Genomic DNA, 26,650 nt, shown 5'->3' on the forward strand with positions numbered 1-26,650 from the left:
AAGTGTCTAATAATATACCGTATTTACTCGATTCTAAAGCGCCCTCAATTGTATTGTGCACCCGTATTGCATGAACGAAAATAAGGGGAAGAAGAAACCACCATAAATTGTAACGTGCACCCATTTTCTGTGACCTAAAAGAAGGAAAGTCCTTTATAGTACCGCGCATTTCATTCTTTCATACAGAAATACAACTTTTTTTCATTTGGAAAAACAAAGATTTACTCCCAGTACACTAAAGTTGCAATAATAGAAAAAGCCACAGTTTTGCCTTAAAGGTGAAGCATTGATTGCGATAGCAAATTAGTAGATAGCTATACAAAAAGTAAGGATATTAGTTTTATCAGCCACAAAAACCTTTAAACATTCGCTTACTAACTAAATTGACAAGCATGGCGTCATGCACAAGAAAACATGAACACGTATCACTCAGTAACCGTGGAAACTCTTATCAAAACACTTGAGTGAGGAAGTGCTGTAGCAGGGGCGAGCGAATTGACCTTTGTGCGGCCTCTCACTTCAACACGAACTAAGCGACGAGAACACGGCGTGGTGTGCCTAGATGGGTAAACTCTGTCCCCATTTCACATCGGTTTCAAGATAGGGGTCGCGCAGCCGTGCCATACGCAGCAGCCACCGGAGTAGAATGCCTCTTCTGTTTGTGCCACTCCCGCAGGCAAGTTTCGGCAACTCCGAACACCCATGATGCAGCCCGATTTCCATCTGCCTCCGCACACATGATCGCTTTCCTTTTAATTGCAGCATCGCGTGTCTTCGCAGTCGGCACTTCCATGCTGACAGAGCAAACGCAAAAACGGGAAGACGGACCGTGTACTAACCTAAGCACACATACTACAGCCCACGGAGAAAGCTACGGCAGCTACGCTCGAAGTGTGTACGAGGTGGCCATTTTCAAATGCAGATGGCAATGTGGTAATGCCGCTTTAGTTTCGTACTCAATAATAACGCGCACTCAATTTTTGGACCTGTTTTATTGGAAAAAAGGTTCGCGTTAAATTCGAGCAAATACAGTAGTAACTGCAATGTTAAGCAACAGTTGTGTTGTACTTAATAACAGTAGACTTACGTAATTTCATAGACTTTGTCCGAAGTACCAAGATTTCATCGCCAGACCTCGCCACTTACTGGTTTGCGAGACATTCTTTGCCAATTTAGAATTATAATTCCTGCTTAAATCGCAAACAGCATGCTGGATTCTTATCACTATAAATCATGCTCATTTCATTTCCGTCGACGTCTCGCAACACATTCTGGCCAGTTGGCCGTCCCTTTGAGGAGCCCCTACCAACGAGGCCACATGGCAAATTTTGGTTATACAGTAAAACCTCGTTAAACCGCACCCGCTAAACAGTAGTTTCGTTTTAAAAGTAGTAAAGTCAAATCCCCGACTCAGCGGCCATTGAACATAATGTGTTTTGTATCCGCATAAACCGTAACAGCTTATTGCGTATACATCGGTTAAAATGTAGCGTTTCAACTTTTCATCGCGCGAACACGGCAGTGCGCCATCTCCATCGGGTGGCCCGGCAGAACAACAAGCCTCAGAGATCGGAACAACGGTCTCCAAGCGCCCTGTGGTTTGCGCGTGAAGCCACAACATCATTTTGACGCCGTGCCAGAGAGCGTTATGACGTCGTGCAACCGAGGACTCGCGTCGTTCCGAAGCTCGGATAAAAAAGACGCCGGGTGCTCAGCATAGAAAAAAAATTAGACATCGTCCGTGCTAGCGAACGTGACACGAAGAAGTCGGCGCTGGCACACAACAGGGATCCGCTGTTGACTACAGTGTGTGGCATTTGGAATGCGAAGAAGTTGGTCAGCAGCGCTGCTGTGACCGCGAAGACATGTCGGCTACGAGGTTCGGCTTTTCGCCATTGTTGCCTGTGTGGTTGCCGAAGTGTCGACTAGCGACAGTGATGAGGACGTCACGGAAAGCGACAGCACGGGCGATTCAGGCCCGACAGTGGCATAAGCTGTGCGTTACAGCAGCCTCATGAATGCAATCGTCGCGACGAGAACAGGGGCGCGATAACGTAACTCTTTTCCGAATGAAAAGTATTCCAAACTCCGGCAATGAAAAATACGCCCCCGGGGACTTCTGCACCACTACTGTGCACGTGCACGGAGAATACGTAACGCCAACGAGGGATCTGCCATGCGAGTGTTTGCCGAGAAGTGGGGGCTGGCTGAAAAGCTGGCACGCAGCTTCAGTAAGTTTGAGGCCGCTGTCGTCGTCGTACTAGGCCGCCGCGGCATCAAACGAAAATAACACTTTTGTCGCGCGAAGTGAATAAATACTGCATGTTTTTTTCCCCGTTCATCGCACTCTGTCTGAGTTCCGTTTTCGACAGGTAAGTGGGCGATCTCATGCTATTCGGTTAAACAGTACTACCGTTTAGTACGTACTTTTTTCGAGCTCCGGGCAGCTACGGTTTGACGAGGTTTCACTGTATTGCTGTAACTTGTTACGTGCCCTCTAGGGAGCAATCTACCGCAATAATTTTTCAAACTGGCTCATTAATAGCTGAGATAGAAATACTTCAAGTGCCGCGAACCCATGATTTCAGGAGACGAGCATCACCGCCAACATACACTCTCTCTCCACTTGCCCCCATCTAGTCCTCGCAAGTGAAATTCCTTCCCTATGCTCTCCCATACCCATTAAAGGATCACGTGGCGCATACGTCACAGGCTCTGCCTTCTTTTTTCTTGCATTGCTGCTGCACGACGCACCTCTGGTGATGGTCTAACGTGCAAACTGTTGCGTTTGTCTCGTTTTGGGCAGTGCACGATTTTGCGTGCTCGTCACGGGAACACCTGATTAGCAGCTAAGTCAGCGCCACAATCACGAGCACCGAGGGAGACAAAAGCGTATCAACAGAGTGTGATCGTGCGCTGAAACACAGTTGAAAATGGCAGTTTCATTCTCTGCATGCATGACTGCACGACGTGGAAACAAGCAGACGAAATGCAAGTACATCTCTCTTGCTACAGTACGAAGTAAAAGAAGACACGCAGATATTTGGTTTGTAGGTTTTATTATTTCTCTAAACTTTCATTCGCCTTTGAAGCAACAGATCAAACAAATAATTGCTGTTTCCTTGAACAGTTCTCAGAGTCGCGTGCCACTGTGAGTGATGTCTCAGGACGGCGAACTACGCAGGCACACTTGCGCAACTGACATCGACTCTCCAACTGGGAGAGTTGCGCCTACGAGAAGGGTGGTTTGAAATTTGAGCTATTCTCGTGGCACGTGGCGGCGTAATACTTTGTAGGCATGCTCGTTAGTGCACATTGTATGCACAGCGCTTGTCCGTTCGAAATGGCGAGACCTGGTGAGAGGCCCTTTAAATGAGAAATTATATTTATAAATCAGTACTGGAACACATGCGATGACGACGTGAAGGGGGGGGAGGGGGCTCTGTGGTGAAACATTGTCATTATTACCTTGGAAGCCACGTCCAACTCTATACCAATGTATCGGACTTGGTTCATTTTAAATGCAATTTTTATATATTCAAAAAATATTTCCTAATATTCTAAAATTTATCAATTTGTTGTGTATTTGTAATTTGTAAAAGTGGTAAAGTTAAACCTCGATATAATGAAGTCAGTAAAATCGGTAATTTGCTTCGTTTTATAGAAATTTCAGTAATTAGACCTTTCTTTTTTTTTTTCAATTCAATTTATTCCCATAAGTAAGAAGGAAGGCCGAAACAAAATTGGAAAATTTTTCCACACGACAGATTCGAGCCCCATGTACACCAAATTTTCTTAATTATTGGGCGATCGGAAAAAGCACATCTGAATGAAAAAAAAAAATTTCCTTTTGTTGAATGCAAGAGTCGGTGACAAAAGATAAGGTTTCATACAATGTCGACGATATTTCGCATCGGCAGTTCAAAGCGAAGCCAATCACGCAAGCGTACACCCTGCCCTTGCGGCTGATGGTACCACTCGCAGTGGGACGACGCTGTCATGAAAAGCGACGGCAGCAATGTGCAAATGCTTAGCCTGCCTCCCACTTCAACGGGTCTCCGAAACTCAAGATTACGCAACCTCCGGTATTAAACGCACGTCCGGACAGCGCAACCATCGCGGCACTCCCACGCTTTGTACACACGGCCGGTTTCCCCTGTAACAACAGGGCGCGAGGGCTACGTGTGCACTCAGCTCTGCTGACAGCCATGTGCAGCTATGGCAGTGCTAGCAAAAGAGACGACATAAAGTGTGCACTGATAGAGCGTTTTCCTGCATATTCTAAAGGTCCCAGTTCTTATCTGCAGCGTGTGAACATCCTTCAGTCAGAATCATTTGCCGGTGGCCATACAGGGAGTCGTGTTTTGCCTGGAAAGATGGCTGGGAGTTGGCCTTGGCATCATGCTAGGGATAGTACTTATTATTGCTAACATTTTATATTTTGAGAAACTGTTTCTATCGAATGATGACCTTTGCTGCACAGGTATGTTCTGATGAAAATCTATTTTCAAAATTTTGTTATATATTTTCCTGTGCAAAGCAACAATAAGGTTTTTATGTCATTATTCTTGTACAAAATTTTTGTTTAGATACGTTTTTATGATTATTTTTAATGAACATGTCTCTTATCGCTCAAGTCCTTGCTCCTTAACAAGTAGTCCTCTCCATTTTTATGTCTGTATCCACTCCTGCATGAGCCCGAAGATGGCCCGCAGAATATATTGTCACGTGGTGGTGACGTTAACAACACAGTAGCAATACTGTGAAAGGCAAAACTAGATTTTATTGGGCGAACCTGTGCCCACAAAACAGGCTACACTTATAGCACAACGAAAGCGGCGAACACAGTCGGCGATCGTTGAAAATCTGATCAGCGGGTCAAGCGCGCCGGCTTTTATAGAACAGTCATCGAATGTTCCAGACTAATCGTTGGAACCCGCGTGCCTTCCACAAAGTTCTACACCATTCGCGTCAGGTGATGAAATCAGATAACATAAGGTTCGGCGACAACAGACAGCGGATAGAAGCATCAATAACTTTCCAGAAACTTCGGATACATGCAGGCGCGTCCCGTGCTGAGCGATAACATTTGTTAGGCGGCGAAACGTGGTCGGCCGATAAAGATAAGTAAACGTGTCAATATAAATAAGATAAATGGGTAAACCTACTGGATTCCTAAAAAAACATTGCTTTAATTTATAAAGTACAATAACGTTAAGGAGCTCTTAGCAGCCCCAACAAAACAAGGAGCCTCAAATTTTGCATACCATTGCTGTAAAAAGGGTTCGATTTTAGCACGGACAACTCACCCGCACTGCTGCCTGCCCCCAACTGCCACTCGCTGGAGCTGTCGGACTGGTAGTCCGAGCCCAGGTGCTGCGGCACTGGCTGCATGAGTGGGCCACAATGGTCGAGACCGCCGAACGACGACGACCCAAGGCTGCTGAGGTCACCCTGGCTCCTGTGGTGGTGCTGTACGAGTGAAAAGAATACAAAGAACTGCTGAACAAACATTAACAAAGTGCTGAGCACATGAACAAAGTCCCTGTTCATACCAGCACTAATGACAGTCTCCCACAGAAGGCACAGGCCACGAATCGTGCTGCCACATACTATACGTGGAAATGCATGGCTTAATACTCATTAACTAGGGCGTCTACCAAGTTGACATTTCCAAATTCCCCAAGTTTTCCAGGTTTTCTGTGAGTGCCTTTGTGAAATTCCCAAAGTGACACATAACCTTGTTTTATGTCAAGACAAACTGACACCATGTCACCCAGTGCTGTCACTCTCTCTAAGCACATTAAAAAAACACAAAGAAAGACTCAATCTCCTTGGAATAGGAATTAGTACTTATTTTATTGAAAAATAAAACAGAAGGGAGTGGTTGGTAAAAGGCACAGTAAATAAAGTATATTCAAGAAAAATGATAAAGCCCATTGCAAATTGAGTTGAACATTTTCAAATGCGAATTAAAAGAGATGCATACATTCGAATAGGAGCTATTTCTATGAACTGATAGCAAGCTCGTTGGTATGAAGCCCGAGCTTTGTCACAAGTGAGATCCTCTCACAGCAGCTAGAAAGTCAACCTCAACTGTTCTGACATACTCTCAGGCTGTGCACAACGCCTCAGTGTTGTGTTTGACTGCTTTAAAAAGTTCATATTGGTCTGGACGATGAGGGACACCTGCATCTCGGCGTCAGCCGACATTTTGTTTTTTAAGCTCACGCTCCTTCAAAGCAGCGGCAGCACACTTTGTTCTCCGTTCATTCCTCAATGTGTAAGTCGTTTGTGTTCTTGTCCTCCTTGCGCCGCGTGTTTGCCCTATGGACCATTTGAAACATCTCTTGGTTAGTTGTGCAGTCAACTTCTGATACCCTAGGGGCTACGAAAACGCCCACAAAATCGGGCAGTCCGAAAAAATGAATGCTCGTCTTTTACTGCCCTTAAGGGGGGAGGCTACCCTGGAGACCGAACTTTTTTATTTTTTAAGATACCCAGATGAAACTTTCAGGGTACGTTCACACCACCAAACTATGAGAAACTGCAAAGTTTCATGAAGATGTGTTTATTAGTTCCACAGTTACTGAGATCTAACTAGGTGATTCATGTATACGCCTCGTGCACCGCCTATAGAGGCGCCACTGATAGCCACCTAGCGGGCGCTTCCAACAATACGCGCGGGAGCAGTAGCAGACGACAACCCTTTGCAGCAAGGATGGCTGAACTTCGCGGCTGCGATTTCTCCTTTGTTCGGGTGCCAGGCTGCTGCTTCTGTGGTGACAGCTGTAGGGAAGAAGCTGACCTCTGTGGGAACGGGTATGAACACGATGTTACCGGTGTTTGGGACAACATGGTCCACATACCGCAGACAACATGGTGCGTCCCGAAGACGAACGCCATGAACCCCATTTACATGAAGCGGAGCTCATATTAACTAGCCGATAAATTTTGTTGAGTAATGCAATGTCTCGATCGTTCTTAGATTATACCTTTGCCGTAATGCCGCTTCTGTACCTCAATAATAAGCACCCGTCGTTAGTGCAGACTTATATGAAACAAATCCGCACGGTGCGATGTATGCATTTCCCATTGTGATTTTTCTGCCAATGAATACATGTGACATCGCCGAATAAGTGCAGTCAAAGTCGCCTCAAGAAGAGTAATTATGAATTTATTGATGGAGACGCGTACACTAGCCAACGAAATCGCCAAACCCACGGGTAAATAGAAACGCGTGTTAGCGCTGTACCGCCGATGCAATTGTGCTGCATATGCCGATGAACTGCCGTTCCCGCTACAGTTTTTGTAATTTTAAATTTCCCAAGGGAGCTGGTTGGAAACGTACATAGCTAATGTCTGACTAACTTTTCAGTACTTTTTTTTAATGTTACTAGAGAGAGGTGCCACATGATGTATTTAAAGGCAGGGCAGCGCCAGTCAAAGTAGACGAGCGCTGGTGGCAAGGCCGGGTTTAGTCCTCTGCGGCGTAAGCATAATAAGAAAGGATTCAGTTGAGTACAAAATCCAAATGCAAGAAGGGACTACATTGTGAAATAAACAATTCAGTCGCCGTGTTAAGTCTCCTCAGACAGCATTGGAGGTGTGATGGCTTCCCAAACCAGGGTGTCTACCAAGTTGACATTTCCAAATTCCCTGAGTTTTCCAGGTTTTCCCTGAGTGACTTTGCAAAATTCCCTGAGTGACACAGAACTATGTTTTATGTCAAGACGGGCTGAAACCACGTCGCCTGATGCTGTCACTCTCTAACAAACATACGAAAAAATTTAAAAAATACTACTTAATCCAGTTTGAATACTAAGGAGTAGTGTTTACGTTATTCAAAAAGAGAATAGAAAGGAGGGGTTAGTAAAATGCACAGCAAATAGAATGCCTTCAAGAAATTGCAAATCGAGTCTGACATCCTCAAATACGAATAAAAAGGAGATGCATACAGAAGCAAATATTTTCGAATATGAGCTATTTTTATCAACTGGTAGCAAGCTCAGTGGTATGAGGCCCGAATTTTGTCACAATTGAGACTCTCTCAAGAGCTCGTAAGTCAACCTCAGCTGTCCTGACATACTCTCAGCCCGCGCACGACGCCTCTGTGGTGTTTCACTGCTTTAAAAAGTTTATTTTGGTGTGGATGATGGACACTTTCTTTTTAGCCTAAGCTCCTTCAAAAGGGTGGCAACACGCTTCCTTTCCTGTTAATTCCTAAATGCATAGATTCTTTCTGTTCTTGTCCTCCTTCCGTCACTCGTTCGCCCCACGGACCATTTGAAGCATCTCTTGGTCCGTTGCACAGTCCACGTCCGATTTTTCGTACTCCCTAGGAGCCGCGAAAACGTCCGAAACAGCGGCCATTTGGAAAAAATAAATGCATGTTATTTACTGCCCTTAGGGCTGAAACCGCCACAGGCACATTCGAAAACGCTCTGAAGGCCTGTCCATAGTGGCCTGTCGGTACACGTATTAGGCATATCGGTGCTCATATTGTAACAGGAGGTCCCGGATGCACGCGTGTATAATTAAAGGGACACTAAAGTGAAAAAGGATTTCTTCTGCATCAGTAAATTACCGTTCTACAACACCAAAAACACCACTCTTACAACGATAAGACGTTTGGTAAGCCAGAAAAAGTGCAAGAACGAAATACGGGTGGCGACGCCTACTCGAGATCCCGCACTTGGGGGCTGTGACGTCTTGGATTTTGATGGCATCTTCTAGGGCCTACTAATTATATATAGCTGTACAGATGGACTACATTGTGTTCTAAAGGAACCAAATATTAAACAGGGCAAGTTTCGAAAACCGCTATTCATACAACGCGGCCCAACTGCGAAAACATACTTTGGCATCCCTGACGTCACGCTGACGTACCGGCGCTGGGGTTTCGGCACGAAACTCAAACACTGATACTTGTACCTTCATTTTCCCATCTAATAATCAAACTATTTTTTAAATGACTGCCTGCAGGGTTCTCAAACAATGCTTTATTAGTCTAAACTGATTTATTGTTTCGCTTTCATCATCATCATCATCAGCCTGGTTACGCCCACTGCAGGGCAAAGGCCTCTCCCATACTTCTCCAACTACCCCGGCCATGTACTAATTGTGGCCATGCTGTCCCTGCAAACTTCTTAATCTCATCCGTCCATCTAACTTTCTGCTGCCCTCTGCTAGGCTTCCCTTCCCTTGGAATTCATTCTGTAACTCTTAATGACCATCGGTTATCTTCCCTCCTTATTACGTGTCCTGCCCATGCCCATTTCTTTTTCTTGATTTCAACTAAGATATCATTAACTCACGTTTGTTCCCTCACCCAATCTGCTCTTTTCTTATCCCTTAACGTTACACCTACCATTCTTCTTTCCATAGCTCGTTGCGTCGTCCTCAATTTAAGCAGAGCCCTTTTCGTAAGCCTCCAGGGTTCTGCCTTGTACGTGAGTACTGGTAAGACACAGCTGTTATAAACTTTTCTCTTGAGGGATAATGGCAACATGCTGTTCGTGATCTGAGAATGCCTGCCAAACGCACCCCAGCCCATTCTTATTCTTCTGATTATTTCAGTCTCATGATCCGGATCCGCAGTTACTACCTGTCCTAAGTAGATGTATTCCCTTGCCACTTCCAGTGCCTCACTACCTATCGTAAACTGCTGTTCGCTTCCGAGACTGTTAAACATTACTTTAGTTTTCTGCAGATTAATTTTTAGACCCACCCTTCCGCTTTGCCTTTCCAGGTCAGTGAGCATGCATTGCAGTTGGTCCCCTGAGTTACTAAGCAAGGCAATATCATCAGCGAATCGCAAGTTACTAAGGTATTCTCCATTAACTCTTATCCCCAAGTCTCCCCAGTCCAGGTCTCTGAATACCTCCTGTAAACACTCTGTGAATAGCATTGGAGAGATCGTATCTCCCTGCCTGATGCCTTTCTTTATTGGGATTTCGTTGCTTTCTTTATGGAGGACTACGGTGGCTGTGGAGCCGCTATAGATATCTCTCAGTATTTTTACATACGATTCGTCTACACCCTGATTCCTCAATGCCTCCATGAGTGCTGAGGTTTCAACTGAATCAAACGCTTTCTCGTAATCAATGAAAGCTATATATGAAGGTTGGTTATATTCCGCACATTTTTCTATCACCTGATTGATAGTGTGAATATGGTCTATTGTTGAGTAGCCTTTACGGAATCCTGCCTGGTCTTTTGGTTGACGGAAGTCTAAGGTGTTTCTGATTCTATTTGCAATTACCTTAGTAAATACTTTGTAGGCAATGGACATTCAGCTGATCGGTCTATAATTTTTCAAGTCTTTGGAGTCCCCTTTCTTATGGATTAGGATTATGTTAGCGTTTCTCCAAGATTCCGGTACGCTCGAAGTCATGAGGCATTGCGTATACAGGGTGGCCAGTTTCTCTAGAACAATCTGCCCACCATCCTTCAACAAATCTGCTGTTACCTGATCCTCCCCAGCTGCCTTCCCCCTTTGCATAGCTTTCAAGGCTTTCTTTACTTCTTCCGGCGTTACCTGTTACCTTCTAGACTACTCTCTCTTCCATTATCATCGTGGGTGCCACTGGTACTGTATAAATCTCTATAGAACTCCTCAGCCACTTGAACTATCTCATCCATATTTATAATGATATTGCCGGCTTTGTCTCTTAACGCATACATCTGATTCTTGCCAATTCCTAGTTTCTTCTTCACTGCTTTTAGGCTTCCTCCGTTCTTGAGAGCATGTTCAATTCTATCCATATTATACTTCTTATGTCAGCTGTCTTACGCTTGTTGATTAACTTCGAAAGTTATGCCAGTTCTATTCTAGTTGTAGGGTTAGAGGCTTTCATCGCTTTAGTGGCCCTTTAAGGAATACGTATTGTGACCCGTGACAATTGCCCCTTCCGACGCTTGTGATGCTTCACCGCAATACGTTTGCGTATGCTTCACCACAAGACATTTATGTACTGAGGCGAAGCTGACTTTCAGAAACCGGCGTTATCTAACGCATTATGCTTTCCAAGCTTCGAAGCCAATTGCGAGGACCACAAAGGCGCACTCGGGGCCATTGCTGACAGCAGCGAATTCTTTCAATGAAAAACACGGCACCCAACGTCAAGAAGCTTAATACCTAACGTCGAAGCAGCTAGGCCTAGCGTTGCCGCAGTGGTGGCTACGGCTGCCAGCGGAACTACGTGCTAGAGAGAGAGCCGGCTCGAGGTAATCAAAACGGCAGCGGTGCTGACTTTGATTAATGACGTTTTGGACCTGCGGTCACGGCAGAAAGTCCGGAAAATCGGACGGCGAAGGGTTCTTGCGTCAGAAATTTCATATGTTCCGATACATTGACTATACGGGGTACTTGGTGGTGCCGCGAAGCCGTCCAAATTGTCCAGCATCCGGAAAGTCGGTCGTTGACTGTACACTGGAAACTTCTCCAGCCGACGACAGGGCGTCAAAGACGATTCATTACGATTCCTGTCTATTACTCGAGCCAGCATTACCGCGACTTTCGACCCTTTCAACAAAATTACCGCTAATTTTCCCTGATAGAGGCACAAATTCCCTGAGTTTTCCCTGGGTTTTTCCAGACTACTCAAAATCCCTGAGAATTCCCGGTTTTCCTGGTGGATAGACATCCTGCAAACGTGCCGCGAACTTTTCAGCGAAAAATGGAACAAGAATACCAGATGCAGCAACTATTAGCAATTCTCCCCCCGACCTGAACTACCTATTTTCTAAACACATTTCCCAAAAAAATCACAATATCTAAGATGCCCTCGGGCGAAAAGTATAAAGCTGTTAAAGAAGCACTTGCTTGGTTCATCCGATAAAACACAGCGTGATTTGTACCCTTTACAAACGAGGCAGGGTGAAAACCTGGCAACTCAAAAGAATCAACAAGAGTTATGCATGAAGCAACGAGCAACAGTTAAACATGTGCGAAGCTACGCATAAAATAGATGCGAGAACATGAAGTGCACGACAGCTGGTGCGAGGATTTACCGGGCCACATAAAACCAACAATTTCAGTTCTTGCAAATTTCAGTAGCGTTAACATACAACACAATGCGCTCATGCAGTCCTGCTGCCTAGCTAGCGTAACGCAGTAAAGCAGCGGAAAATAGCATAAGCGGCAAACAGCATTCCGAACTTTAGCATAATTCCTTTAAACCGCATGCTGCACTGCAGACGAACTTCGTCGCTTACGTGTCTAACTATGATCGAGTGGAAAAAAACACCGACGCTACAAAGGAAAGGATGAGAACAAGAAATTTCCCACCGAAGCGACGATCCATTGCTACCGTTGCTCCCACTGATGAGGCTTTGCGGGGAATGATCAGAACCGTATCGCCGGCACGTTTTCGCCGGTATTTGAGCCCCCCACCCGGCAACAATTCTTCTTCGACATTCCTTGAAGCTTTGGCCACCCCTGACATGCGAAGGGCGTGGCCCATTTTGCTCTGAACACGTGAATAAGACAGAGAAGCACTATCAACGACACAACAAACTATGGCACACGCCTGGCTCCTCTCCCGTGTGTTCTGCGCAAGGCGGCCACCAGTGGCGCGTCCATCGGCGCGCACTACGCGTATATGCCCGAGGAAGAGCCTGGAGAAATGCCAGGACATCGTAGGAAGCAGAAATTAACTGTGATGAACCCTTGATAGATATCCCAGGGGGTAAAGAGCGCTTTTCATTAATTTCCCACCCAAAAAATTTTAATACAACTTTGAATTTGATGTAGCCAGTAATGACCACATTCATCAAAAGTTAATTGCTTATTATAAATTAACTGCACCATCTTTCAAAAAAGTAAGCCTGTTGCCCCCTGGCAAAGTCATTCAGGAACAGAATAAAAAAAAACTGCATACAAATCTGAAGAGCGGTTCTTGAGATACCTATCGCCTTTCCCAGCACCACTACTAGCGAAAAAATCCATTGCGGGAAAACAGGAATTAAAGTTGAACACGTGTTTTTTAACTAGAAAGCTCCTGCAGAGCTTCTAATTAGCTCTTGCGGCTCCAGGCACACTCAGTGTGTCAGATTTTCGACTGGCGACAGCCGACAGCACAGTTCCGCCGCTGAAAAGCGTCTACGCAGTCGGCCCTCGCTGCGGAAGATCGGAAGTTCGATGCTCGTACAAGACGCATATCGTGCTCCCGTGCACCGAACATCTGCACTCTCTTGGGCTTTGCCGGCATCGCGTGCATAGAACATGTTCTATTCCCACACCAGCAACGCTAGACTGTAGACGGTCCAATTTTCGCCGACGTAGCGTAATTGCACTGTGCATGCATTGCATCTGCATTATGCCAAACTAAAGTTAAACCTCGATATAACGAAGTAGGTAAAATTGGCAATGTGCGTCGTTATACTGAAATTTCGTTGTATTGAACTTCGACCTTTTATGCAAATAAGTACAGTCATCGATCGGTTTTTATTCCACAGAAAGGGGCTGCAGAATTTTCCGAATTATCGGGCAATCGAAAAAAGCAAATTTGAATGAGAAAACAATTCATTTTGATGAATTTGGGAGTTGGTGACGAATGATACGGTTTCATGTCATGTTGACAATATCTTCACATCGGCAGTACGAAATAAGTGAAGCCAGCCACGCTTTCATGTGCATTCCAGCCCCGCGGACGATAGTGTCACCCATACAGGAACGACGCTATCAGGAAAAGCGCTGGCAGCGAGGAGCGAATTGCTTTGTCTGCCTCTCACTCCAACGGGTCACCGAAACTCGAGATTACGCAACGCACAGGAAGACAGCTTACATGATGCCACGCCGCCTTGGCATGCCCACTCTGCACACGCAGCAGATTATCTTTATAGCAGGGTGCACGCCAACTAACACCTCCCTCTCGCATGTCGCACGCGCTTGATCGCGTTACCGCGAGCTCGCTCTCCTCTTCCTCATTCCCTTTGCTCATGCAGGAAGGTGGCACTCATGAAGCCACCATCTTCCTTGTCTCACCCTTGAACACTTTCCCTCGCCCCTAAAGAGCAAAGTGCGTGGGGCATGATAGGATCTTATCGCACTTAGACTTCATACGGTACATGATGCGGCTCCACTTCGGCGGTAGCTCTTGTCGCGCTGGCACAATTTGAAAGGTGCATTTGCAAGCGGCCACTTGTAATTCAATCATTTGACCATCTGCATCCACGGAAGTTTCCATTTATTGTCTCCACATTGCTTTGCTCTAGAACAGAAATTTCATTATACTGAAATCGCCTACATACACACTTCGTCATATTGAGGTGCTAAATACATGGTGTTCTATGGACAAGAGATAATGAAAAGTTAAACACTTTGTTATATTGACAATTTCGTTATATTAAAATTTGTTATATTGAGGTTTGTACAGGCAAGGAAAGCAGACAACGCGGGCTTGGCTCTCTACAGTCTGAATCGTACATCACATCTGGCGAGTGGTAACGAAGACGTTTTTTGCAGTTTCGGTATGAGAAACGCATATTTTTGTGAGCGTCTTGCGAAGCACCCACTCATGTTTCAAGTGCAAAATTTTCTAGAGAGGCTACTGTATGTCTAAATTATCTGGAACGAGGCTTTTTACACTGTCCAGAATTTTGTTGCAGTTGGCCTTTAAGAAAAAAAATTGGAGGACGCTTAAACTTCGCCTTCAAGAGTGGAAGGCAATAGTGTTATTGCATGCCGTTCGCACTGCTCACTCATTCGCTCGGCATGCTCTGTTCATCTGTTCATCTCGTCATGTAATGATGAGACGAAGGGGAGAAGCGGGCGAGTGGTGCGCCACCTGTCGGGGCAGCTCCATACATCGCGAGGAGGGTGTCTTCTGTGCTTGCCGCAAGATGGCTCTGCGTGTGCGCCAAGCGCAGAAGAAATGTAGCGGAAACGTACTTCGCTGCTCGTTTGACTGCGACTTCTGTAATTTACATGCTCATAATTACCTATATACACCGTAGTATAACTTTCTACGGCACGTTTCTAAGGCAACACCGCATTCACTAGAGGCGCTTTTGTCCCGTTTGAACCATCGAACTCATGGCTGAGTGGTAGCGTCTCTGTCTCACACTACGGAGACCCTGGTTCGATTCCCACCCAGCCCATCTTGCAAGTTGTTTTTACTTATGAATTGGTTTCCAGAATTTTTCACTCACGGCCAACGACGCCGATGACATCGGCTTTTCTGCGACACGAGCTCCTTAACGCTGTCGTGCTAAAAATTGAGCTTGGCGAGCCATGTAATTCGTAGGGCAGACAACCAGTGCTCTATTAGTCATAGAATCGGCGCCAAGGGAAGGGAGTGCAAACAAAGATGGGAGAGAATAAGGTGATGCGATGAAATAAGGAAATTTCCAGGCATAAAACGGGTTCAGCTGACACAAGACAGAGGTAATTGGAGATCGCCGGGAGAGGCCTCTGTCTTGCAGTGGACATAAATTAGGCTGATGATGATGACATTTTTCAGATTACATGTAATTATGGAGTCTGAGCATTTTGTATTGCGAAATGGCCATGAGACATGGCAACATATGCTCCGATCTATGCAACCTGCCAGTGCAATTCTCACCTGGGTATCCCTGCCAGCAGCCGAGGAAGGGTCAAGAGGGCTGTGCTGTCGTGACTGCCTCGAAGATGACGACGATGACGGGTGTCCCGTGCCTCCCGCTCCGCCACTGCCAGTGCGCATTTGACGTTGCTCGTGCGATGACAGCTGGGCCAGGCTGAGTTCGCTCCGAGACACCACCAAAGGACCGGGGAGGGGCTCCAGCAGCATCAAGGACGCCAGGGACGGACTGCTGCCGCCACTCCCGCTGCGGGGTGTCACTGCAGGGTGCACAACGGCAGCTGCAGAGTTAGTAAAGCTAGCGTGACTTAGTGTGTAAGCAAAACTAGTTAAACTAGTTAGCATAACCTGAAGCCCCTCCATTTAAGTTTCCGCCAGCCAGGTTAAATAGTGCCAACACACCCCTCTGCTTCCCTCACACATCCCCTCAGCTTTTGGCGTCAAAGGAACTTGCACAGTCCCAGCTTCTGGTTCCGAGTGGAAGCAATGTCAGTGCCATCTGCTACTGCTGCATAGAGGTGCAAGCACGCAACAAGCGAATATCCAGGAAGCAGAAATCCCGGAGGCAGCACTACTAGAAACGGAAACCCCAAAAGTGGAAATTGCCGATGTGGAACTGATGTGAGCAACGAATCAGGAAACACTGACGCACATCAAAGGTTTAGCAAAAGCGGTAGTGGCGCACGTATGGAGGGCGTTCAGTACAACTAACTCTGGAGGAAAACGTTTCCCATAGCGCCTATGCATAGATTTGGCAACGACAAGGGCGCATCAACAATACACAGATATTATGTTTGCCAGCTGCTTAGACGAACGCCTAACGTAAGCTCAAAGAAGAATAACAGCACACATAAGTGGATGATTGAGGTAGAACAAGAAAGATCTATGGTATTCAACAAAGCTGCCTTTGTCTCGTTCAGTATACATACAGTTGAGTTCTCAGTACGAGTGAACAGCAAGTGCGGAGGACTGTACGTAATTCTGACAAGACTCATGTTCCCGAGTGTCGGCGAGTCTGTGGTGCCATCTGGTTAAAGAACCTGCAAATGCGCCTTCTCACGTACAACAAATTTTACATAACCATCAAATTTTTCTCCATAACATGCAGAATGAACTCTACATACAGTGCGTACATACGTGCTACGTGCAGATGCTTAGTTTCATATTATGCTTCAAGTATATTTAGCACTACAAGATTAATTTTAGCTATTCTGAGTATAACTGCACTGGTGACAATGAGAATTGCATCATGGTGGCATCCTTGCGGTTGGCACTTCTCTGCCCAGCTTCTACTCTGAAGTCTGTAGTACCAACTCGATAAGGACAATGTTTACCCTTAGGTGGCTTGTAATCTTTCTTGGGCATGTTTCTGCTTTTACTGCATGTATGGTGCATGGCTAATGTGTTCCTCGTTCTTGTTGAGTCCATACATTCGATCGTTACTTTTGCTTGAGTAACTGCTACACATGCTCAGACTGGCCTGTGGCTAACTAGCATGCATGGCAGCAGCACACATAAACTGTTGCTTGTAAAATAATTGCAGTGAACGACTTTGAAAAAAAAAAAAATACACCTTAAGTGCAACCTAGAACAGCGCAGGCGGTCTAGTGACAATAAGGGAAAAGATGATAGTGACGATTGCAAAATTAAAAATGTCAGAAAACCCGTTCAAGGAGCTCGAGCTCTGTGCTAAACCTTGAAAATTAAATTCTGGGGGTTTTTCGTGCCATTTCCCTATCAGCGGGACACAAGAGGATTCTGAACACGACAGCAAAGCGTTCGAGTTGGGTGGAAACTGCTGCTGTCACTGTTACGGCTGCAGTATTAGCTACATGCCCCCAAGAGCCCCAATGTTAAGTTTTCTATGTTGCTGTGGCCGAAAAAGTATGAAGTTCGAAAGATAGCACCTGATGAGACCTCACGACGATCTCGCCACTGAACATCCATTTCTCTCTCTTTTTTTTTTTTTTTTAAGAGGCCGATACAATGTGAGACATGAACATACTGCAGAGTGGCCGGTACGAGGCAAAGAATGCTTCGCATTAAATAGCCTGCTGAGGCTGCTAGGTCTGCAAAAAAAATTCGCGAGGCAAACACTATGTGAAGTGCAGCGTAAATGCAGCACTGTAAATGGAGCACTCTGTGTAACCTTAGGTGTCCCTCTTTTTTTTAATTCACAAATTCTCCAGTTTGTTTACAGAAAAGCAGGCGGGTCAGGACTAAGGGCGCTAGCATGCATCTGACTGAGGCCCTGACCCCTGTACAATCTGCGCTACAGCGAAGCAATCAGGACAGCGCAAGACTAAGGAGAAAATGAAAAAAAGAAATGGGAGGGGGGGGGGAGGGGGATTTGAACAATTCATGAGGCAAGTTAGAGAAAAAAAATTGTACACTGCAAGCTAAGAAAAACAAGCACATGATGTGCAACCACAAAAACAGCAGGAGCAACACAGCTTGAGTGAATAATAAAAACTGTAACCATATTTGTACCGACTAGCGCACCAATGCGTTCTTTTGAGACAAATGTGCCAGCTATCCTGCCGACAGCTAAACCAGGTGGGTGGAAACTTCCTATGCATTACCAGGTGCCCAGCAGCCAACCAGACTTGCCTGACTGACCCGAAGCCGTGGAGGAGGGTGGCGGTGCCACCACCAGGGGCGGGAGGGAGTTGCAGGCCGCTCGTCGGGCCAGCCGCTCGTTTGGCGAACTGCCACCCCTTCCCGGTGGGCTGCGTGCCATTCGTGCTGGAACCGGCGGGGGCACTGGTGACCGGGGCCGGTCCTGGGGACAAGGGCAACAGCGAGGTGGTGCATCAAATGTGGAAGTGGATTAGACACATCAGCTGCAGATGCTTCAGGAAGAACGGAAACGCTTACATCAGCAGGAGGAGCCTCGCAGGGCCGCTGTGGTTGGCTGGCGCATCTGAACTGCATGTCACTCCTGAAAGGCGGTACAAACAACACATAGTTATGCAGCTGCCAACCTGTGCGAATAAAAATTGGAGAAAAAGAAGAAAGGAAAACATGCCATGGCAGCTTAGTGGCTATCGCATTGCACTGCCGAGCTAAAAGGCCACTGTTTGCTGTGACTATATTTCAATGGGGGCGAAATGCAAAGACACTCGTGTACTTAGGCCAGGTCTGGGTGTTCAAAACTAATCCGGAGTCTCCCACTACGGTGGGCACCGTAAATAAGATTGTGGTTTTGCCACGTAACATCACAGAATTTCTTGAAATTCACAAATCCACTGCAGACAATGACAACGAAGTGTAGGTGGGCATAGAGTGCACTTCTTTAACACTGAGCCCACAGCTTTTGTGGGATACATGTGCACCACCAGCAACGTTGGCACATGCTCTAAAGGATGATACACCTTTAGATGAAGCACACAATCAGCACGATAACTTGGAACAGAAAGCAATGACAAGGAACACATTTTTAGATTTTAGAACCTGCTCTAATATATGGCACCTTGCACTCCACACAAGTAAAATTACAATTTCATGTTTTTCTTTCTCATTTTTTCCATGCATTTTTACAAACTTCTGCTGCTGCATTTTTCAACACCTTTAGAAATCTTCCACATGGAATTTATTTTACGCAATAACGAGATGCAACATAGGAAATTTGTAGAATGAGCCCAAGTTCATCAATTTTAAGAAAAATTCAGCCCCACCTGCCAACGTTTCTGAGATGATCTTTCACCATGGGGGAGGCGAACTGGACAAATGGACTAGGTGCGACACTCGATTACAGAACTGCTAATGAACCAAGTGAAATCACACAGAGCGGAATGTATGCTCGATTTGCGTACTGTGCGGTGAAGCAGGAAACCTTCCCCACTGAGTGCCGGTGTGCTACCAAATATGGAGATTTCCACTGTGCAAAGCAGTGTGTGTGCCACACACCCAAGTAACCTACTGCCGCTCCTCCCGTGATGTGCCTTTCTTTGTCGTACCAATCCGCTGCTGCTCCTGCCTGTTGCTCTACCTTTGGCAGTTGCTGTAATGATGACAGATATCTCGCTACACTGCAGAAGGCCACGCTTTCATCTGCACAATGCTATTGCAATGAAAGCACTAAACGCTTGTGCGTTGGTTGTTCCTGCAACTCCTTTCTGAGAGGTTTTTCCACACGACTCCCACTATAAAGGGCGACAAGCGCTTATTGTTTGTTACTCTGAATGTGTCAAATGCTAAATGTTTATTACTTCTTGCTATTCAAATTTATACACCTTTCGGGATGCTAGTCAGCCACACAATAATTGTCATTGTTGGCCCCTTAGGGTTAAACCTCTTTATAAGAAAGTTGCATCCTACAGAGTACAGCTACGCCATGTTCAGCATTCAATGTAAGCATTCATTACACGTTAGTATATATTATAAACATTTCAGATTTTCATTACGTAATAACTGATTATATCCGTGTTCAGTTATAACAAAGCTTGACTGCATACATTTCCTTTTTTTAGTGCTGTGTATCTGGTTCTTTGCTGTCAGGAATGCCATGGGATGATTACGCATGCATTACACCCTAAATGATGTAACTAAAGAGCTCTGAATGTGACTGCTTTGAATTGTTTTCAGCTGGCCTTCGGGCTGCTTGAGAAGTTGAGCTGCGAGTGCTGGCATTCAAAGCCAAGTAGGTATGTGGACGTGCAGTGCTCACCTTGCTCGGGCCTTGGCATATGACGGCACCTGTTGGCCGACAGCCGGTGCTGGTCCCCCCCTTAGAAGCCCTGCACTGGTGCTGCCCCCAGGTGACCCCAAGTCAGACCCTGCGCTGCTGTCGTAGTCGGGGCCAAAGTAGCTGCAGTTTTGCAGGGGGCAACCCCTGTGTAGCAGGCAGAAGACAGTTGCGACAATTAAAAGTTGAACGCATCCATTAAACAAAAATGTATGTGAGTGAATAAACTATTTCATAAACTGAGCTGTTGATGCCTGGAGTCTGAAGAAAAATTTTCAGTCAAGCTTCAGTCGAACCCAGTTAACATTACTAAAAATTAGGGGTGTGCGAATACCGTATACGGTCGCTGACCAATTTGGGGACCTCGCGGGCACTGAAAAATAGTCCGAAAAATCTAACAGTCTAAAAAAGTCGTTCAGCCAAAAAAATAAAATTCACCAGGCTTAAAGCAGCTCAAAGATATCTATAATAATGCCCTGCCTCATACTATGCTTGGAGGCGATCAGACTTGCTTGGATTTGCGCGAAAGTGACACCGTGACTCCGTATACAGTCGACAGAAGCATCATCGGTTAGGCGGTCTCCGCCAACGGAGTTCGCCATGGAGATCGAAGAAGCGAGCTGCATTTCTTCACACCACTTGGCTCTAGCAAAGGCACAGGAGGTGGTGCTGACAACACAAATGCGAAGCCTCACAAACACACACAACGATGCAACGTCCCTGTGAGACACGCTTGCTCAGTGGACACACCACGTGCAAAATAGCAATTGAAACTACAGAAAAAAGAAGAAAAAAATCCTGCATTATGTGATTAGATGATAGTGCTAACCAAGAAAAGAAATGGAAAAAGTCCCATCCCCTGGAGCATGTTAGCCAACAAGGAGCGCGTGTGGCCTCAGAGACTGAACGATGGCACGCACTCTTTACTGATAGCGTGTGCCTCCCAATCTTGGAGGCTATACAGTGGGCAGCTGGAAGCCAATCCTGGCCTCGCCAGCGGAAAATCCAACATGGCAGCCTTCAAAATCGGGTAGCGTGGCTTGGAATGAGCGATTTATTCCGGTAAATCTAACTTTGCGGCCTAAATTCGCCTGAAAAATCTGCCGCAAAAATGCATTAGCTCTGTGGGAACCCTGACAGTGCATTTATGAAGTCTGGAATATTCATCAAGTCCAAAATTTTGGAGTCTGAAAAGTCCGCAGGCTACTGTAGTAGATTTCGAATTGTATATCTAATTGAACAAAGAATGAAAAGACGAAATACGAATACCAGAAAATTTTCAGGATATTCAATGCTTATAAATATTGGGCAAGACAATACAGGATACCTGTGCCCGGGAGTCTCCTAGCATTGTATAACAAGAATGTAGAAAGCTATCAGCAAAATAGTTTCAGCCCTCGGGTCTGCGATCGGGGCTACGAATGCAATGCTGTTGATGGAATGCTTGATCATAAGGCAGTATTTGCATCCATTTCTTGTCCTGTACCAAAAGCCCGATATGTTTATTCCACTTTCGTGCTATGATCCATGGTGATAATGTTAGTATAATCAATGCACTTAAGCTTCTTTTTGTAAACTTGAAGTGCCCGAGTCTGGCCGAGTCTTTCCGATGACGTCCATGCTCTAACCAAATTTTCAGTAATATTGTTAAAATGTTCATTATGCATTCTGTCCCAATAAAAACAAAAAAAGTTAATACAAAGCAGCCTTGGATTACTCGGGAAATTTTGCATCTGTTACTCCGACATGGCCGCTTACGGCGTGTGAAACGCGTCGGTGATACTGTTCGCACTGCTCAGTTTCTTGCTCTAAAGGAGGAATTTCGAAGTAAAACTAATGCAGCAAGTGATTTTTATTTCCAAGTAACACTTCCAGATTTAGTAAAAAATAATCCTCAAATGTTCAAGACTGCTGTTATGCCTAAAGAATCTACCACCGATTCCTTTGGAATAAATGACACAGCTGCAAGTGATACTCTCATTATTGCTAACGCATTTAATACTCACTTTAAATCTGTTTTTAGCCATAACAACTTTGTAATTCCTCCTTTTAGTGAGCAGCTGCAAAGTTCTATTAATTATGTTGTTGTTTCTAAACAGGGTGTGTTAAACGACTCTAAATGCAGATTCCAAAAAGAAAGGTAGTCCTGACAATATAGATGACACGCAAGCAGGAGGTTGCGGAAGCAGACAAACATGGTCGATGCCGGCAAAGCCCAAGACAGTGCAGATGTTCGGTGCACGGGAGCGCGATATGCGTCTTGTACGAGCATCGAACTCCCGATCTCCCGCAGCGAGTGCCGAATGCATAGACGCTTTTCAGCGGCGGAACTGTGCTTTTGGCTGTCGCCAGTCGAAAACCCGACACACTGAGTGTGCCTGGAGCCGCAAGAGCTAATTAGAAGCTCCGCAGGAGCTTTCTAATAAAAAACACATGTGTTCAACTTTAAGGCCTGTTTTCTCGGAATGGATTTTTTCGCTAGTAGTGGTGCTGGGCAAAGCGATATCTCAAGAACCGCTCTTCAGATTTGTATGCCGTTTTTTTTATTCTGTTCCTGAATGACTTTGCCAGGGGGTAACAGGCTTCTTTTTTTGAAAGCTGGTGCAGTTAATTTATAACAAGCAATTAATTTTTGATGAATGTGGTCATTAATGGCTACATCAAATTCAATGTTGCCTTAAAATTTTTTGAAGGGAAATTAAAGAAAAGGGCTCTTTAGCCCTGGGATATCTATCAAGGGATCATCACAGTGAATTTCAGCTTCCTACGATGTCCTGGCATTTCTCCAGGCTCTTCCTCAGGCATATACATGAATCACCTAGTTAGACATCAATAACTCTGGAAGTAATAAACATATGTTCATGAAACTTTGCAGTTCCTCATAGTTCGGTGGTGTGAACCTACCCTGAAAGTTTCATCTGGATATCTTAAAAAATAAGAAAGTTCGGTCTCCAGGGTAGCCTCCCCCCTTAATTCGGTTGGCGGAGTTGGTGCCATTGCTAACAGCGGCGAATTTTTTCAATGAAAACCACAGCACCAAATGGCAAGAAGCTTAATAACGAACGTCGAAGCAGTTAGGCCTAGCGTTGCCGTAATGGTGGCACGCCTCCTCTAGGAAGATGCCAGTCGCATGAGCGACGTGCTTCCTGCCGAACCCTCTCCTGTTTCTCTTTGAAGTAGTTTCACCCAACTGTGAGAACGACACAGGCAGCACTACACTCACTACAATTTCCTACACTCACTATACTCACTACAGTCACATACGATTTCCACTGATGAATATTACAACACAAGCTCCGCTGCTTCGTTGCGATGAACGCTAACGCCGTTTTTGCTCTTTCGCCAGGTTGCTTCCCTTCACGATGTAAACTTCATCTTTGACAGCTTCGCATTGAGTAAAAAGGAAACTGCTGCTTTCCACAAGCGCTGCAGACGAAACCGCGGCCGGCCACTGTCGACGCGATCATGGACAGTGACCTTGCACTTCTGAAGGCGCGCAGCCGATGCATGCACCAAGTCAAAACTAAACCACCATTTGCTGCAACTGCGGTCGAAATCGCGGTCGCCAGTGACATGATCATGGATGGCGGCTGCACAGCCATGAAGGCACACAGCAAACGCAGTGCTATGCGTGACGGTAAACGCAAGAATAAAGGCTTTAAAGGCACAAATAGGCACGAAGTGTTCTGGCGTTGCTGTCAGTCACATACGATTTCCACTGATGAATATGACAACACAAACTCCGCTGCTTCGTTTCGATGAACGCTAACGCCGTTTTTGCTCTTTTGCATCGCACACTTACAGCGCTCCGCACTTGCCAAGCTCCGAGAGTTGTCCGAACGATTCTATGTGTGGCCAAGTATGTGTGAATTAAAGAGAGTTTCATTGCATTAAATGTCGGGACCAAAAGACGCATCCGAATTATCTGATTTTCCGAATTAATAAGGTTTTAATGTATACTTAAAGCACCAAGGCCAGCAAGATTTGTCACCGGAACATTGCTTTTCTTCAGCTTTCATCAACTTCATCTACATGTAACATGCCTGCACAATCCTTTTCAATTATACCTTTTCCTTCAACTTATCAGCTTCAACTTATCAAGAGTGCTAATTCCAAGCGCAACGACAGTGGCAAACACAGAGATGGGACAAGTGCTCATCCTGTGGCTGTCAGTGCAGTCTGGTCACTCGGTTGCACTTCGAAGTAGCCCTCCCGACATGGCGTCCTAAATGGCCGGTCATGACCTACCTTCGAGGGCTGCCATCCTTGTGCGGAGGCACGACCGTGACACTGACCATCACGGACGTCTTGAGCAGGTCCACCATCTGGTCGTAGCTAAGCGTTGCCACGGCCACCTTGCAGATCTGCATTTCGAGACAATTGATTATAGGCGTGCGAATAATTTTTGAAATTGAATCGAATACAAATCAAAAAGTTTCTGAAGTGAATAGAATTGCATGTCGAACACTCTAAGGGGAGATATGGGTTTCGCATAAAAAAAATGACAAAAAAATTGGTTTCTTGAAAATCAGCCTTCAGCTTCTATAACACTTTTTATATCCGATTCTGAAATACTGAAAGCAACATACAATTGCTCTAAAAAATGTGTTCCATAAGCCACGGTGGCGAAAAGCTTTGAGGAAATCATGAAAAAACGGCTTTTACAAGCCACAATATCTCCAGAATGGTGCGACCGAGTGCTATCTTCGTCTCATTAGAAAGATCATTTCTCCATCTTCAAATATGCCGCTTCAGCTTTCTCCTCAGCACAGAAAAAGCTAATGATTGAAAGTCATTGTAAAATCTTCAATTGGCTGTGCCCACCATGTGACTCCAGTTCTTTTCATCACTGGTCTGGCACTCACTCCGCACAGGAGTCGTCTGATCGTTGCACCTTGTGCACTTAGGACGTCTCAACCGCCATGTTCTCGATGAATGTCAGAACGGGCGCAACTCGGACGTCACAGAAGAACGTCAGATCCCGTCATGTCTTAAGGTCTCGAACCCGTGACTGTGGATTTCGAGCATGGGTGTTATACAGACTTCGCAACCAAGCACATCGCGCAGGCAATATTCTCGGACCCATGGCTAAGCCTTTCAAGCATCGGCACCTCAGACTCGGCAAGGTCACGCCCATCGCGTGCTGGCTTCTCATACCTGTGACCCCGCATATCACTCACATAGTACTCCTCGTACCCATGGCTAAGCATTTTGTGTATCGGTGCCTCTGTTTCTGTAATTAGGCACATGTGTTGACTCCTCAACCTCACAGGCGTTTCACGCATCGACGCCTCGGGCTCCGCAACCAAGCACATCGTGCACCAAAGTTGGGTGTTTATTTTATTTGTTTGGGTATTTTTCTTGGTCGCTGTCCATGAGCTACAGTACAACTTTACTTTCTTGGATTTATTATTTCAATTTGTTTGCAACCAATGTGTGTACCTGACGTGAAGGTGACAAGAAAAATGAAAAGTGCTAATTTTTTGTGTTCTACCTTCAACACAGCTTTGGCTATGCGCACAATATTCCATAAACCTTCTACTGAAATTGTAGTCGGCCCAAAAAACAGAGAAAAAAAACGACAACTAAACAGGGTTATGTCGTAAATACAAAAAATCTGAATGTCACGTTCTCAACACACATATTTTGCAATGCATAGTGCTTCAAATAGGTCTTCTATCCCATTTTGTAAGTTATTCAGGCTTGGAACAAGCCCAAAGAGAGAAAGAATTTGTAAATAAAAATGTTGTTGAGACAACTTAAAAATTCTTATGGCAACATCACAGAAACATTAGCAATAACTGCTAATTTTCATCGAAATCCATGAAGAAAGAAGGAAGTTGATTTTGAAAGCCACATCCCCCCTTAAGTAGTGAATAGCTGCTTTCACTATTATAATAAAGCATTGACATCCTAGTATATTCCCAACATTAGTAGGTTTCTGTGATTATGTTGCCTATAATGAAGCTTCATATATTTAAGGGGGGATGCGGGGATCAGATCGCGAAAATCGCAAATAAGATCAATTTTTGGCAACGACGCGTATCGGTATCTGCAATGCCTAATCTACATTGTATCAAAATGGGTTGGCCGAAAGCGCACTAAAAGTGCCAGAAAAAAATTAATTTATCAGTGCGTAGGGCAAGAAAACAGTTTAAATCGCGTAAAATCACCGCAGTTCGCGGAGCCCTAACTCGTCTTTCTCGCCACCGAACGCCGCCATCTTGGTACCGTTCGAAAGCTCCAAGTTTCACCATTCCGTTTCTGAATTCTTCGGTTGTCGCCATCTTGTAACAAACACACAAGCACAAAAAAAGCGCGAGTCTGCTAGAGGCGGTCACACGGGCCCTGAGATGAAAGCGGGCCTCCGATTGGTTGCCATGCTGAAAGGCGTCTC

At 45.4% G+C, this 26,650-nt stretch overlaps 1 protein-coding gene across 3 annotated transcripts in view; it reads right to left on the reverse strand.

Moving 5' to 3' along the window:
- Nucleotides 1-26,650, reverse strand: part of LOC126534452 (signal-induced proliferation-associated 1-like protein 2) — a 188,383-nt gene that overhangs the window by 37,360 nt on the left and 124,373 nt on the right. For all 3 annotated transcript variants that reach the window (XM_050181729.3, XM_055072906.2, XM_055072907.2), the window contains exons 17-22: nucleotides 24,502-24,617; nucleotides 20,236-20,400; nucleotides 18,444-18,507; nucleotides 18,177-18,348; nucleotides 15,570-15,826; nucleotides 5,310-5,472 (exon numbers count right to left, since the gene is read on the reverse strand). In XM_050181729.3, coding sequence (XP_050037686.2) covers nucleotides 5,310-5,472; nucleotides 15,570-15,826; nucleotides 18,177-18,348; nucleotides 18,444-18,507; nucleotides 20,236-20,400; nucleotides 24,502-24,617 — 937 coding nt within the window. The remainder of the gene's footprint in view (nucleotides 1-5,309; nucleotides 5,473-15,569; nucleotides 15,827-18,176; nucleotides 18,349-18,443; nucleotides 18,508-20,235; nucleotides 20,401-24,501; nucleotides 24,618-26,650) is intronic.

Source organism: Dermacentor andersoni, chromosome 7, assembly GCF_023375885.2.
Source record: "Dermacentor andersoni chromosome 7, qqDerAnde1_hic_scaffold, whole genome shotgun sequence".
NCBI classification, from domain to species: Eukaryota; Metazoa; Arthropoda; class Arachnida; order Ixodida; family Ixodidae; genus Dermacentor; species Dermacentor andersoni.